Raw genomic sequence first — 16350 nt, 5'->3', positions numbered from 1 at the left:
GGAAGGGGTTTTAATGTGATTCATTTAGGGTTGGTGTGAAAAATAGGAGATGGGGGATGGGAACGTTGGTTTTGCTTCTTTGCGAAAGTAGTGTGCTTGGTATAACTAAACAGACGCACTGAACTGAAGGAAGGGGACAGACAAACTGCTACACCCGCACAAAGTATTTTGGATAGCCAGCAGCACTATGCAGTCTGTGTATCAGTAGGGTTGCATACACAGGGCTCCATGATTTCATCAGCAGTTTTACAAGAACCTGCCAAAAGCTGTTATGCCTCACTGCAATGTGTAGCCTTTTCCTGCCATTTTTTCATAATAAAAGAGGGAGTGAAGCTTTTTTTCCCTCTTCTCTCTCTTTAAAAAAAAAAAAAAAAAAAGCCAAATGGATCAGAGAAGAAGAAAAAGAAAAAAAAAAAGCAATAGCCAAAGGGGATGCCAGTGAGGTGTGGCTTGCATTTAAATATCCAATATGTCAATGTAAGGGGAGTGTGTATGTATATAAAGTGCAGTTTGCATCTGATAGCTGGACATATCCAGCTATGAAAGGCAAGAGGAGATCAATGCAAAGGAAAAACAATACTTTTATTCAAAGCAAGGTCAGGCGTTCAAATCAGACACTGTGAGTGGGTAGAGAAGTTACTTGAAGGCAGCCAAGCTCACAGCTGATCAGTTATATCTAATATATACACACACACCTTTTAAAAAACAGACCAGCAATTTTTTTTATTGTTTGTACAGACATTCACTATTCTCACTCTCACACACACATACACACACACACATTCTGCTATTGCGATGGCTGAGGTAGGGGGCTTTCTTGGATCTCTGGATTTGGATTTGCATGGATTTTCCTCCTCTCTTGGGAATGTTGCTTTAGCTGATTCTCCTGGTTTTTTGAATGAGAGATTGGGACAGATTGAAGGAAGGCTCCAGAGGGGATCTCCCACTGACTTTGCCCACCTTAAAGGTATCCTCAGGCGGAGGCAGCTCTACTGCAGGACGGGCTTCCATCTGGAAATCTTCCCTAATGGCACGGTGCATGGCACCAGGCAGGATCACAGCAGATTCGGTAAGAAAGGGGCTTATATTCGTTATCACTGATTTTTCCTTATACGTGTGGGAGCTGGGGGAGGGGGGGAATGCAAGGGCGGGGTGTTCCAGTCTCGCTTTTCCACTGATTGCTTAGGGTCTGGGTTGAGTTTCCTGCAGTCCCAGACAATGCAGGTTGAGGATCCTGAGTTCACCTCCATTTGCCTCCACATTCTTTTTGCATGTGCCAAGTATGCTTTTTACACTTCTTCCCCCTGCGTTTGAGCAGAAGACAAGCGCCACATTCTTTGCATTACTATAGGCGGATCAGGGAATCTTCTCTGCTTGCCTGGTCCGACGGGGGTTCACGGATTCAAACGCCAAATCAAGACTCCCACACGGGGAAGCGGAGGGAAGCAGGGGGAGAGATGCAGTGAGGATTCTGGGGAGAGGTCTGTCCCGCCTGAACACAGCCAGGGCAACTGGGGAGGGTGCAAAAGCCTTTGTGGGGTCAGGTTAATCCCTAGGGGTTTCAGTGCCTGGCTCCGAGTCCTCTCCTGGCGGTGAGACAGGGGCAGAGTCACTGAGGGCACCTTATCTTGCGGAAAAGTTCGCTGGAATCGTGCAAAAGGATAGAAAAGTACCCACGAGTCACCTTGTTAACACTGTTTACAGCCTTAAAACCCCAAACTTGGTTAGCTTCCAAACCACGTGTTTGCCTCTGCTTATTCCTGTTTCTTTTCGATCTTTTTTAAATTCCTCATTGAATTCGATGCAATGCATCCTTGTGATCTCTTCCCCCCCGAAAGTGAGGGGTTAGCCCTATTTTCTCCTCCCCTCCAAGTGGGAGAGTGGTCTCCACATCTTCCCCCATCCAAGAAACAGGTGTCTTTTCTCTGCTGAATACACGCGATGGCTCTGAGGCTGCCTGTTTTCTTTATGAACTTGTTCAAAGAGCCCAGCCGCCTGTCTCACATAAAAAACTAATTACACTATTAATATAAATCATCCCTGGAATGGATAGAATTAGAATTCTAAACAAATGCGCTCACTCCCCAGAAATTTGGGCATTTTTATTTTCAATTTCCTATTCTACTAGTGCTAAGTTATTCTGCAGGTGCACAAAAACATGATTTTTTAAAAAAGCAACTTGCTGGTTACTTCAGCTCTTTTCGAACCTCTGAAGCTCAGGGTAGCTAGAAAGGCAAAAGAAAGAAGAGACAGCACGTTGGGGAAACAAACAAAAACAAATCTCCCCCCCCCCCCTTGCCTTTGCAGATTTTGTGGACTAAAGTCCTTTCTTTTGCCTTACTTGCGTAGCCATTAAGAATGTCCCCAAAGCAGAATCAGATCAACAGGTCCAGAAAGAATTTTTTTTTTTTGAGAAAATATTTGGTGACCTTAACCTTCAGAAGAAGGAAAAGAGAAATGAGGATAGGCAGAACATTGCTGATTTACCTAGCATCCAGGACAAAGCTTGAAAAGACTTCAGAGTTTGTGTTAGTGTCACAGAAACTCACAGATCTCTAATGAGACTGTATGTAATCTTTGAAAAATGCATCTCAAGCCACAGGCACAGAAGTACAGTAAGTCTGAACAGAGTTAAGAAAAACTCCTGCTACTTTGGCAAATAGTGCAGGTGTCTGTGTAAACTATCAACAAGTCCCAAGTTGGTGATCTCAATTGTACAGTCAACAGGTTGTAAGAAACATTCTTGTGACTTTTCGTGGCTTGCAATAATTTAACTCCTCACTGAAAGGATTTCTATTCTGTCTTCTAAGGTTTGTTACTCATTCATTTTATCTGAGAAATAATAGTTTATGAATATTTGTGTTGTTATTGTCTGAAGGCAAGGATTTTGAATTGATTGGAATCAAACAAAAAAACCCAACCCCCTGACTGTGTACTGTACCTTGCATAAACACCAGGTGCCGGTAGCATGTCCTTGCCTAAATCAACAAAAAAGTCATAACCCACAGGTCAGAGTAAGGCAGTAATAGACTCATGGGGTAAGTGCTCTTTAATTACCTCCCGAAAGACACATATCTTTTCCCTTTCATCTCACAGCATGTGATGGGTTCCCATATTAAGGGGAACTGAAAGAAAGTCCTTTGTATCTATTGTATATTTTTTATCTACTTCTGCCACTTTATTACTACTTTTCTGCTCACTTTTTACGCATCTTTAGAAAAATAAACTATCAGCATCTAATGACAGAACCTCACCCAGTTCCACTTTTTGAAGCTTAAGATAAAATTAATTTGTCTCTAAACAAAGTTTGGAAACTGCACATATTAAAACAAGCAAATACGTTTCATTAGTTTTGCAAGGTTAAGATTAAGAGTTAATCATAGTGTGTGTTCAATAAATTGAAACGTTCGCATTCCATAAGTGTTTTAGCAGTCGGCATCCAGCTACATAAACTAGACCAGACGTCAGATATAAAATATTACAGATTTCTCCTTCGGGGTTTTCCCAAAGGCAGTGTAAAATAAATAGTTATTTGTTGTAATTGCAGGGCAAGACCCCAGAGGATTACACTGGAATCCTCATGTTCAGATAAAGTTGGACTGAGCTTAGCTGCAACAGAGACGCAAAGTAATAATGTATTGGCACACTGTATTCACCATCTGCATTCAGTAGCCATGAATATTTAAATTCCAGTGTAACTAGTCTGGTTTGCATTAGAATTTCATGTACCAATGCATTCCTGAATTTTGCATGCAGCAGTCAGAAGACAATGAATTATTACAGAAATAGGCAAACTACACAATTCTGGGGAAGTGAAAAAGCATGGTGAAGGACCTAGACTACAGCCAAAGATGGGGTTTCTTTAGGGTACTAAGTTTAATGTGGCCAGATTTAGAAACTCCTGAGATTTGGGTGCTAGCTTGACAGGACCCATAGACTGGGAAGGTGCACCCTGACCTCCTAAGCAGATAATTAGATCCACTCCAAGGATAACACGCTGGGCCACCACAGTGATGGCATCTATCCAACTGCAGCTGGGATAAGGGGTGGAACTGGACTTGTTATCTATCTCGTAATGTTGGATGGGGTTCAGGAAAAAGTGTACCGTGTCTGCACCATCCTCTGCTGATCCATCCCCAAAGTACAGAGTCTAAATCTGTACAAGACTTAAAAGTTTTCTTTAAAGTAAGACAACGAAGCAAAATGCTGTCAGAGTAATATGATGGGGAGCTCCTAGCCTCTGGAGGCAAAGGGAGGGAGTCCCAGTATGGGTTTCAAGAGATATGTCCATAGGAAATAAAGAAGGTAACAGGGTCATATTTATGGAGAATACTGTAGCCTAAAGGTTGAAGCACATTCCTCTTTGAATAGGATTAGCTCAGAATCCTGGAGAAACACTCTCCAGGATTTGTAGAGAAAAGCTAGGTCTCATGTTTGAGAAGTTCCCAGATGTCAGCACAAAACTAGTAGTCCTGCCTAAAGAATCATAGATGAAACTGGAAGAATTTGAAACCATATCTCAGTTATTACTGGTCTGCCAGGACCTTTTCCTATACCAAAGAAATGGATGATTAGCAGAAATCTGGAAGGGATTTTGAATTAACATCAACTCCTCCGGGAGAAACACTCCATATGTGAATGCTAGACTCACTGGGGAACTCCTTGCAACCAGGGACCAATTCTCTTCTGGCTTATGCCAGTTTTACACCAGTGTTACTCCACTGACTTCAACAAAGTTACGGGTAATCTAATCTATAGGTGTAGCTTTAGCGTGGCTTGTGTGGTCACGGCGCGCTGACAGCGCTCTAAAAAAACCATCTCCACGAGGGGCGCGGCTCCCAGCGCTGGTGCACTGTCTACACTGGCGCTTTACAGCACTGAAACTTCCTGCGCTCGGGGGTGTTTTTTCACATCCCTGAGAGAGAAAGTTGCAGCGCTGTAAATTGCCAGTGTAGACAAGCCCTGAGAAGAGAATCAGGCTGTCGCAGTTTAGACTGGAGAGTAATAAGGACCGCAAACAGAACTCCCCCAAACACAGATCTAAAAAGTCTGTATTGAAGTTTGTTTTTTGGGGGGGAAGCTAGTGAAATCCGGAGAGGAAGCTCCTCTGAAGACTTTGACATTCATACTTTAGTGCACCTGTTACCAAACAGTTGTTGAGGTTTTTAGCTGAAGCTTTAGGTTTGTAGAGATCATTACAACATCTGATATTTCTACACCCAGGCACATGGATATAGTTGTGCAAAAAGGGACAGGTGCAGCCAGCGGAACAGTTCCTTAAACATTCATTTAGTAATGTAACAGTGAGTGGGATCTGGCCATTACAAAGGAGGGGAGAAGATTATTCATCCTTTCAGTGTTTACTTCATCCAGCAATAATTCTAGTCAAATCTCTCTGAATATTATGTAGAGGGACTCAAAGAGCAAGCCGAATGAATAATCAAGCCACAAAAGAAGAGACAAGTGTTGGAAAAGAAAATCACGTACTTCCATAAACACACCCCACTACAGTTAGAAAGTAAATTCTTGATCTAACCCCAGTGGCCACTCCCTGTGCTGGTGGAGATCAGAGGCATAAAGCTGCAATTTTGTCTAGCAATTGGAGTGAGTTAAGGACAAGATGGATGTCCGCCCACATTTTTTTCAGCTTTCACTCTCTCTCCTGACTTTTGTGGGTTTAAGTTACACTCTTAATGTTATTTCAACATAGTTGTCCTTGGTTCGCTTCTCTAAGTGCCACTCAGATGATCAGAAAAGAAGAATATTACAAGTGACATTGTCAGAAGAGATTGTCATGGGTATACCGGAAGAGAGTTAAGTGCCTGCAAAAATAGAGGTAGACATCTACCCCAGAGTAGGATAAGTTTTGTTTACCCATCCATTTGGAAAGGAAAAGGAGAATTTAGTGCTTAAGATGCTAGTCCAGGACTTGGGAAACTATGGTTCAACTCCCAGCTGTGTCATAGTCTTCCTGTTGTACCTTGGACAAGTCACTTAGGCTTTCTGTGCTCACTTCCCCATCTGTAAAGTGGGGGTGTTATGAGGCACTTAGATGCTGTGGAAATAGGAGGTGGTATAAGTACTTTAGATAGATTCACTGTTCTCAAACATTTTCAGGCATTTCTCACTCAAATAAAAATTAATTAATCTTACTGGGTGAGAAAGAGGCTCCTAGTTTCTAAGATAGTGCTATATTCCTGTTCCCTTATGTGAGACTCTCATTCAGACTTTGCCCAGTCAATTTACAACTCCCCCCTCCCCCTTTTATTTATTAATCCCCTTGGCACATTGCCTCATGTCCCATCCCAAATGTTGCTGATTGTGAAACTGCAAGGGGATAAATGTACTCAACATAAATGCAATAAACCCCCAAAGTATTGTAAATTGGTGAACTGAATTTGTTGCTTCAGCAACAAAAAAATAGAATAAATAAAAATAGACTCATTCAGCACGGACTCTGCCTCTAGGAAAGGGATTCTTATGGATTAAAGGTCAGTATGTACAATAAGAAAACAAAATGGTGTAGCATAATAGTTAAGAGCTACATAGCCCTTTACATCTGGACATCTCAAAGCACTTTGCAAAGGAACAGACGTTAAGTAACTTGCCCCACGTTACAGAATTAGCAAGTTGCAGAAGAAGAAATAGAAACTAGGCCTCTTGACTCCCAGTTCACTGGACCGTGCCACCTCCCAGAAAACATATCAGTAGTGAGCAGAAAACCTCCGCAGTCTAAAGCACAAGCCAGTCTGTGTCCACTGGGCCTTCTAAAAAGCCCCCTTTCTCTCCTTGCTGAGTACCAAAGGCCTGTTCTTAGAGAGTCCCCTGTATTGCCCCAGACTGTCTGACTGGGACTTTTGTCTAAGGTAGGAGTTAACTCCCTGCTTGCTAGAAAACAAGTAATTTCTGGATCCTGCCATATATCCCTTTGTAGAAAGCACAGAACGTAAGGAAATAATTTGTATTCTTCCATTTTTTTGTAGTAGAGTCACAACAGGGTGACTCACTTCACTGGCAGAAGCGAGTCTGGGGTCATAGGAAGGATAGGTTTTCCCAAACTGAATATAGCTTCAGATTTAACCCTCTAGAAAACATGTGTGCCAATCCATTAAGAACATTTAGGTCAAGATTTTAAAAAACAGAAGTCTACATTTTGGCTCTGAAGTCGATATTTCAGCTCTTAAATAAGTGACCTTTTTCCAAAAGTGCTCAATACCCAGCAGCTCTCACTGACTTTAGTGGAAGTTTGATCTGGTCCACAGTATGTTAGTCAGGAGGGTGGAGAGATTAAATTGGGACTACATTCACAGTTGGCAGACGTAAAAGAAGGGCTACCAGTCTTATAGCTGTTGGTGGAATAATTCTAACACCACACAAGTGTCAAGGCACAAGCTGGGAAGAAAAACAAAAACCAGCTTATCTGTGGGAGCAAAATTTAAGTTGAACTAGGAAGTCTACCTCATTGCCATTTGTTTAGCCGCCAGCACGAAACAGATGTACTGCACAGCTGAGTGAGAAGGCGACGTACCCTATGACTGAGGAAGTGGAGGGAAAGTGGGACATCTGTCCTATATTTAGCCATACCGTCCTTGTTGTATGAGCGATACACCTGACATACTGGGAGGTACATTTCCAAAGCGTCAAAAGCGGGTGTGGGTGAAAGGGAGGGTTTCAAGCCATGTGACTCCCAGTAAAGTCAGCCGGTGGCAGATGGTGAACTCACCCCAGGAGGTGCATTGAGAATTCCGGGGCACACGCACAAGAGGAGCCGTGTGAGGTAACATGAGCGGGGTGGGGGAGGTGTGCTCACCCCAGGCTGGACGTTCTAGGAGCTGTGGCAATAGATTCAGAGCTGTATCAAAGGTTAGAAGGAGGGAGATGTTCTGTCAGTGGAAATCTCTCTCCCATCAGTTTAAACAGAAGTTTGGACTGGGGGAGTGAACACACTCTTCTCTTCCATGCCATGGCTCCCTGTGAATTAGTTGAGATGCCTGGGTGCACACACGCAGGCAGAGACAAGTACATAACCAACCTCTGAACTGAGAGAGGGAAATCGTCCATAGCCTTGCCGTGCCGTCACTGCAAACCTCCGAAGGGTTTTCCGATGAGCCAGTCCCCCCACAAACAGAAAGCATGGTGGGGACCATCACCACCTCACTTTCAGTGGATAATAAACATTGTTACTATAGAGCCTTCCAGAATGTTAAGGACATTTACCAGACCAGGCACAAAATACTCACCTGTCTCTTCCTGCAGTGACTGGTAAGGAAACTAATGATACTTTACTCATAAAGGATTACTCTTCCTGAAGGCTATAGCAATGCTTTACAGGTGAGGATTTCAGAGTGCAATGGGTTACATTTGTGTGAGCAAGAGGAGAGTCAGGGCCCATGGAACGCCCTGTAAACAAAGAGGTCTTCCAACAGGCTGGGGAAGGCTGATTTATTTTTGTCACTTGTACCTGGTGTCAGTTCTGTTCTCTGAATGATCTGTATTCCTCTTCTTTAGGGATTTTGGAGTTCATTAGCCTGGCGGTGGGGCTGGTTAGTATCCGTGGGGTGGATTCAGGACTCTACCTCGGAATGAATGAGAGAGGCGAGCTGTATGGGTCGGTAAGTGTGAGGTTTTATAATCATTGTAATACTATAAAACTTACACAGTGCCTTCTGAGAGCTGGGCTAGCCTGGGTACTGCCCATATAACGTGTGAGAGTCCGACAGGGTCACCACATAAGCTGCCAGCCTTCCCTAAGCACATGGTCATCTGCAAGCCTGTTACAACCAATCCAATGACTCTGCACTGAACCTGTGGATGTCATGTAGCTCCACCCATATCAATTATTCCATTGTTGTCATAGTTGCAACTGAAGTTGAAGTAGAAAAAAGCAGAGAGAGAGACCGACCAAAGCTCTAAAAAAACCTGACAAATATTTGGGATAAAGAAAACACACAAGAACATGATGAGTATAAAGCTTTTATTATTAGCCTTTGTTTGGGAGCTTTGTGTAGCTCACTTGTGGTTCTGCCATTCAGAGATATTGTGGTGATCATAAACTAAAGGCAAGGAAATAAATTATAGCGCACCATCAGGGTGTGTGTTTGTGTTCTGTCATCTGAACAGCGTGTCACTTTTCTTCTCTGAATGATCTGGGTTCACACAGGAATATAAATATATACACACGTCTGCAGATGCATACATTTATATTATAGCTTTTCAATAATGAAAGCTGTACTTAAAGCTATGGTGGGACTTTCATTATAACTCCTGTGTTCTCATAACCTTCTAAAAAATGTCCCTTTGGCACTGAAATTTTCCATTCTTGGTCTCATCCCATTGGAAAGTCACTTCAGCCTGTTTAAAATTGATGAAGAAGAGAGACTTGTTTTGCTTACCAATAACTCCAAAATAGCTGGAAAATCCCTCCAAACGATGCCTGTAAATGGTTCTTATGGAGGAATCAGGCCTTGGTAGCACTGATTTGGGACAAGGAAGGATAGAAAGTTCTGTGATTGAAAAATCCTTTGGCACAGACATCCGCTAAGACTTTTAGTGGAAGTTAATGAAGCTCCACCCCCTTTGTGGCATCCCCATAGTATAGTGTCTCTGCCTGATGAAATAGGCCTCTGGGCTGCTGCAGAATGGAAACTGTAAATGTCTTACTAAAATACATCCAGCACAATCCATCAAAATTAGACTGAGTCTACATGAGAAAACTGCACCCATTTTAATTTAAATCGGGTTTTAAACTGATTAGTTAAACTAGTGCAACCCTCTTTGTGGATGCTCCAGATGATAACCTGACCCCGATTGAAGTCAATGGCAAAATTGCTATTGACTTCAACGTGGCCAGGGTTTCAGCCTTTAATTTCAGTTGAGGAGTGTGTTCTTTCAGTTCAGGAATTGGTTTGAGCTAATCGACTTAAACTAAAGCAAAATAAATCCCCTTCAGGCCTTTCCTACACACACAAATTTGAACTGGTTTAGTTAAACCAATGCAAACCCATGTGTGGACACACTTATTTTTGTTTAAAAGGAGCTTATTTCAGTGTAGTTTAAATCCATTCCTAATCAATTTAACCCAAATTGAAGTAAAGCTGGTTCAAACTGAAACAGGACAACCCAGCTTTTTACACTGATTGAACCAAATCACTTTAAAATCACACCGTACATTAAACTGGTGTATTCTGGGTGTACAAACCTTCATAGAAAACCAGCCAAATAAACAATAGCAGCAAAATTCTGAACTCACCCTCTTCCTCCTGCTGCCCCCACACACTACCACTTGCACAAAGCCCATTTCTCTTCATGAGGTGTGAACTTCAAAGCCTAAGAGGGATAATTTAAATGCTTCTCTGCATAGGCAATTTCCTCTTTTCCCCCTCAGGTCCTTTAAAATACCCCTCCAAATAAAAAAACCCAAAATTTAAATGCAGAGCCCTACGTGTATGCAATGTTAAGGTTACACATTTAAACAGAAAAAAGGCAGTTAAGGGTTTGTAGTAAAATTAATTCACCTATATTGCATATATTTAACTGACTGATAAGCTATGCACTGCATGTCTAAATATATATGGCATGTGCAATGTAGCTGATACAGGGTTTATGACATGGTGATGCTCAAACCTTAGCCTTGTTTCTCAAAATCAAAACCTGCCACATCATCATTATTATGAAATATTTAAATCATCCTAGTGAGCAAAAGCCTCCATTAGGATTGGGGCCCCATTGTGCTCGTCAGCATACCTGCACACACTCTCCGCCCTGAAGACTTATCTACTTTGAAATAAAATGCACCAAATGAGTATAACAAATAAAAGGAGGAAAGATGAGAGCAACAATGATCAGATCACACATTTATGTAGGTTAGTGATGAGCATGACTCAATGGTTCCAAATTACTGGAAGTTTGGGTTGTTGGTGTTTTTCTTTGATAACCTATAAATTAATAATTATCCGCTGCCTCCAAGCGTCCTACAACCTACCCAACATTAGATGGCTAATTTTTGGTAAGCATCTCGGTGGAAGTGAGGATAGTATACCAATGTACTTCATGGCATTACACATGCATAGAGTAGGGCAAAAGGGAGAAAGTTTCTTCTCTCGATTGATGTGCCGCATGTTCACAGATTAGGAAGACAGCCCAGAAGGATGGAATGTGCAGTTACACTTGTTGTAAAAGGCATACGCAGAGCCCTTAGGGGGTAATGTCTAGGGAAACATTATGAGATCCTGTTGTGTGTCTATTGGCATATAAATACTGAGAAAAATGTTGGTTGGAAAATTTAAACCACACAACAGCAGGGACCCTAAATCTGCATTCTTGTCACTCTTGTTTTCCATTTGGTTTCATTTAATTTTAATTTAATTTAAACAACAATTATACCAGATAACAAAAAATGAGATTGTACTTCAGGAAGTAGGGCTTGCTTCTGAAAAGAGTCCAGCTACTACAACTCCTACTGAAGTCAAGAGAAGTTGGGTGCTCACCATCTCTTGGGGTCAGAACGGGGGTGGGCAAACTTTTTGGCCTGAGGGCCACATCGGGGTTCCAAAACTGTATGGCGGGCCGGGTAGGGAAGGCTGTGCCTCCCCAAACAGCCTGGCACCTGCCCCCTATCTGCCCCCTCCCACTTCCCGCCCCCTGACTGCCCCCCTCAGAACCCCAGACCCATCCTGACTGCCCCCCCACCCCTAACCGCCCTCCTGGGACCTCACCCCCTATCTAACCCCCCCTGCTTCCTGTCCCCTGACTGCCCCGATCCCTATCCACACCCCCGCCCCCTGACAGGCCCCCCAGGACACCCATGCCTATCCAACCCTCCCTGCTCCCTGTCCCCTGACCGCCCCCTCCCCCAGAACCTCTGCCCCATCCAATCATCCCCTACTCCCTGTCCCCTGACTTCCTCCCGGGATCCCCTGCCCCTTATCCAACCCCCGCCCTCCCCGCTACCCACCCCCTTACCATGCCGCTCAGAGCACCAGGACTGGCAGCCGTGCCGCCCGGCCGCAGCCAGCCACGCCACTGTGCAGTCTAAAGCACTGGGGCAGGCCGGCAGCTCTCGCAGCCACGCTGCCCGGCAGGAGCTCGCAGCCCCACCACCCAGAGCGCTGGTGGCACGGCAAGCTGAGGCTGCGGGGGAGGGAGGACAGTAGGCGAGGGGCTGGGGGCTAGCCTCCCTGGCCGGGAGCTTAGGGGCCGGGCAGGACAGTCCCACCAGCGGATGTGGCCCGCGGGCCGTAGTTTGCCCACCTCTGGGTCAGAACCTTAAGTTCTACTATTGAAACGTAAGAAACTAACTTGCATTCTGCGTGTTTTGCTTTGAAGCACTGTAGTTGCAATTTTAAAGCAACAGACAGTCCCACAATCAGGCCAGTCAAACTACAGAATCCATTAATGTCATGCCACAGAAATGTCAATATAATAGCATATAATCTTAGTTGGTAACAGAATTAATTTCAGTACAATATCATTGGACTTTTCCTTTCTGCCACCACAGACCTGTGCATTAGAAAATGTTCTTCATACTGGCCAGGTGGCTTTAACAGCAGTATCATTAAGTCCAAATGTTAAAAAACATGAGAATTAAAAACAAATAATAAATAAAATAATTTTTGTATTCATTTTATTTGCCTTCAGGGTACAACTCAGGTCACATTTGCAAGCTTTTCTCTGCAATCATGAAGGACTAGAAATTTTCTTTAAAAAAAAGGTGAAAACAGAGATTCTCTTGTAATCATAGGATTCCAAGAGTTAGGGCTTTAAGAAAAACACCAACTATTGGAAGAGGTGTCAACACTTTGACCAGGATTCCCTTATTAAAAGGTATAACAGTATTCTACAGTAAAGGCCCATTAAATGGCATCTGGTACTGGTGTTAGGGCCATATTTTGGGAGACTGCTGTAGAATAGTCTAGTGTTTTTGTAAAGGTTCAGTAAGGAAGTCATTTTTCTCTGTGCCAATCTTGCATAAATTTGTGTGTGTGAATTTAACAGCCCCAAAGATAAAAGCCATCTACTCCCTCAGTGCTTTCATTTTTTCTCCATTTAATACATCTGTATGTTGCTAAATGTAGAGGGTTGACTGCAAATCTTTTCTGTGACAGATCTAACTTGTCCTTTTGCAGTTAGAAACATACTACTCTCCATGCCACGCTGTCAGCTTGGTGCATATCTCTTGCACGTTGTTTAACGTCAACGCCAGCAGCCAAAAGCCAAGATGCAGTTATGGCATACAGGGCTCAATGGGAGAGAGGGAGGCCCCAGACGTCCCTTATGTCCTAGTGACTCTGTATCACCTGAGAATTCCCCTATGCTGAGATGATCCTCTGATGGCTGATTACACTGGCTCCATGCCCAGACTAGACCAGCCTCCCAGTAGGAGTTGTGGGGGCAAACAACTTAAATAGTTTTGAGAGAGAGCTGGACAAATTTATGAGTGCAATTGTATGATGGGGTTGCTTGTGATGGTGGGAACAGAGGCTCAGCAGTCCTATGGCTCACTTCCGGTTTGCCTCTTATGTTCCTAAAGCTCATGCTTCAGGGTTTTAGTGGACCACCAGCAGGGGTCAGGAAGGGATTCCCCCAATGTATTCTGGGGAGGTTTTTTTTTTTTTTTTTAATCTCCTTCCTCTGAAGCATCAGGATAGCCACAGCTGGAGATGGGACACTGGAAGGGAGGACCAGGGCTCTGAGGTGACACCGAGTATTCGTGCTCTCAGGTGCTTAGCTGGCTATTTCTTGCTCACATGCTCAGTGTCTAACGCGGGGTAGTCAAATAGGCAGCCTACAGGCCAAATCTGGACTGCTACATGCTTTTGAATGGACCCCAAAATCTTTTTATTTACTTATTTTTTCTATTATTATTTTCTCTGGGGTCTGGATCTTGACTATACCTTGAGCAAGAAATTTGGACCTTGACCAGAAATAATTGACTACCCCACGTCTAACTGATCAGCATATGTGAGGTTGGGAGGAATTTCCCCCCAGGTCAGATTGGCAGTGACCTTTGGGGGGGAAGGGGGAGGTTGCTTTCTGCACCCAGTGGCTACAAGTCACTTACCAGGATTATCTGGGTATATCTCACTTAATCATTTCCCTGGCACCTCGGTCCCTGTTATTCTCTGCCTGGGGCACAGAACAGTCTAGTCTCCTGCGGGCTGTAATACTTTGGTCACATTTCGGTTGTTGGGTTTAGTGTGCAGGGGCTGGTAGTGGACTGTGATATACAGGAGGTTCAGACTAAAGGACCCAGTGGTGCCTGTGACTAAGATTGGCTGGCAGTGTTGGCACACAGCAGCCACACTAGGCTTCAGGATCTGGCACCAACCATTATTGGTTGGTGCCCTGCCTGTAGGACAATACTATGCCACTGAGCACAAAGACCTTTTTCCATTATGTTTATGGCCTCAGACCACAGTTCTCTGGCTTTTCCAGATATTATAGCCTGACTAGACCTTTCATTATTCTATTTTATATGGTTGGGTGCTCTGAGAGTTCGAAGTGCATGTCAGGGTTATTTAACCCATTGAAATTAACTGCACCCTTTTCCACTTTTAATCGCTGGTCAGCTAAAAGTATTTGTACGTTATATAAATGACAAGTCTTGTGCTTAAGGTGATAGGCAAACTCGGATCTCCTTGTAGCAGCCCTTAATGCTGTGCATCATGCAGCATACAAAGCACAGCGATGCCCTCTTAGGACAGAGCCTTTCCCTGCATGAATTAAAGATGTAGCCAAGCTGCAACATTCAGATACAGATCTCAAACACTCCTTATTCCAGGGGGGTTCAGGTTCTGAGTTTTGGTTCAGTCTATTTTTAAAACAGCAAAATTCAGCTCCAGATCTCAGTTTGGATTTTGCTGCCTTCCCTCTCAAAGTTCAAGGGTATTTGAATTTGGGCTTTTATCATTTTGGGCTCATCTCTAGAATTAATGAATGGGGAAATGAAGCATTTTGCAAAGGTGCACGTTACAGTCAGCAGAGGCTAGCCTCAGGGGAGCGTTGAATTAGGAAGCCAAGAAAGTTCAGGAAATTGAGGTGCAAGACGAGGAAGAAATGGAATCTATAACAAATTACAAGTATAAAGTTCACGCGTGTCTTTTCTCTCCTTCTCATCACCCCCCAACACAGAAGAAACTTACGAGGGAGTGCGTTTTCCGAGAGCAGTTTGAAGAAAACTGGTACAACACCTATGCCTCGACCCTCTACAAACATTCCGACTCTGAGAGACAGTATTATGTGGCTTTGAACAAGGATGGCTCACCTCGTGAAGGATACAGGACTAAGAGACACCAGAAGTTCACTCATTTTTTACCCAGACCTGTGGACCCTGCTAAAATACCTGCAATGTACAGAGATCTTTTCCACTATAGGTGATATTTCCTGCAGCTGTCCAATCAATGTACATACTTGGGTTCCCAAGCTTTTTCCTGGAGCACTATATTAATAGTCATTCCATCATTCCTATAAACTTAGATAACATAGAAAAGCACTTACCTTGAATTCAACACTGCCGTTCCTCATTGTTTAAAGTGTATATCAAAGCTGGGTTATTTGTGGGGGTGGGGGATAGGGGATGGGAAGGGAGCCCTCCATATAATCTTTCATTTTCATTCACTGTCTTTACCTGGTGGTTATGAAAGAGGTGGAAGATTCACATGCAATGATGATTCAAAACAAAAAACAAACAAACCACAACAACTTGATTACAGGAAAGAAAACGACCACAGAACTGATACAGATGCTGCTGGTAAGCTTGGAATGGTTATGTTTTAAGAAGATGCCCTTCAAATGGTACCCTGCTGAGGTGGCCCTGGAATTTGCGACATGGATTATTATGGACTGGTCCTGATGTGTGTGTTTTTTTCCTGCTGTTGAGGGTGGGAGTGAGGGTGGGAAACATTATTAAGATGTAAGCATGGATACTGTGCATAAGGACAAAACTATTTATAAAATGTATATGATATTTATTTTATATATTTATTTATTTCAAAATAATTTTATTTTTAATGAGAGATGTTATGACCGGATTTTCATCAGGAAGAATAAGGTCCTACTGAAACAGGAAAAAAAGAGTTTTAAGAGCTTATTGGCAATAAAATTGTCTTTATATTGTGGATTTCTCACTAACTTTGTTTTGTTCGCTTACCATGAGCATGAACAGCACAGTGTTTTGGGTTGAGGTGGAGGCAAACAAACCAACAATGAGAACCTTGGGACGGGCAGCACAAATCTGTAAAACCTAGCGCTAATGAAAGGTAGCACCTCAAAGGCAGCACCTGATCATAGATCCATAGATTCTAGGACTGGAAGGGACCTCGAGAGGTCATCGAGTCCAGTCCCCTGCCCTCA

General features: G+C 43.4%; 1 protein-coding gene across 1 annotated transcript; it reads left to right on the top strand.

Annotated features, from left to right (window-relative positions):
- Positions 1 to 649: 649 nt before the first annotated feature.
- On the top strand, positions 650 to 15375 carry FGF16 (fibroblast growth factor 16). The gene is made up of 3 exons (XM_065411063.1): positions 650 to 1069; positions 8509 to 8612; positions 15130 to 15375. The coding sequence occupies exons 1-3, from the start codon at positions 796 to 798 to the stop codon at positions 15373 to 15375; spliced, it is 624 nt and encodes a 207-aa protein (XP_065267135.1). The 5' UTR covers positions 650 to 795.
- The last annotated feature ends 975 nt before the right edge of the window (positions 15376 to 16350 follow it).

The sequence above is a fragment of the Emys orbicularis genome, chromosome 9 (genome assembly GCF_028017835.1).
Source record: "Emys orbicularis isolate rEmyOrb1 chromosome 9, rEmyOrb1.hap1, whole genome shotgun sequence".
Taxonomy (NCBI): domain Eukaryota; kingdom Metazoa; phylum Chordata; order Testudines; family Emydidae; genus Emys; species Emys orbicularis.
Note: the sequence above shows the minus strand (reverse complement) of the source record. Positions and strands in the feature narration are given on the sequence as shown.

What these genes read in the sequence shown, in the direction of transcription:
- FGF16 (XM_065411063.1), top strand. Translation starts at nt 796, where the DNA reads ATGGCTGAGGTAGGGGGCTTTCTTGGATCTCTGGATTTGGATTTGCAT. An exon ending in GCAGGATCACAGCAGATTCG is followed by an intron (nt 1,070 to 8,508) that starts GTAAGAAAGGGG and finishes CCTCTTCTTTAG; the next exon opens with GGATTTTGGAGTTCATTAGC. An exon ending in GAGGCGAGCTGTATGGGTCG is followed by an intron (nt 8,613 to 15,129) that starts GTAAGTGTGAGG and finishes CCCCCAACACAG; the next exon opens with AAGAAACTTACGAGGGAGTG.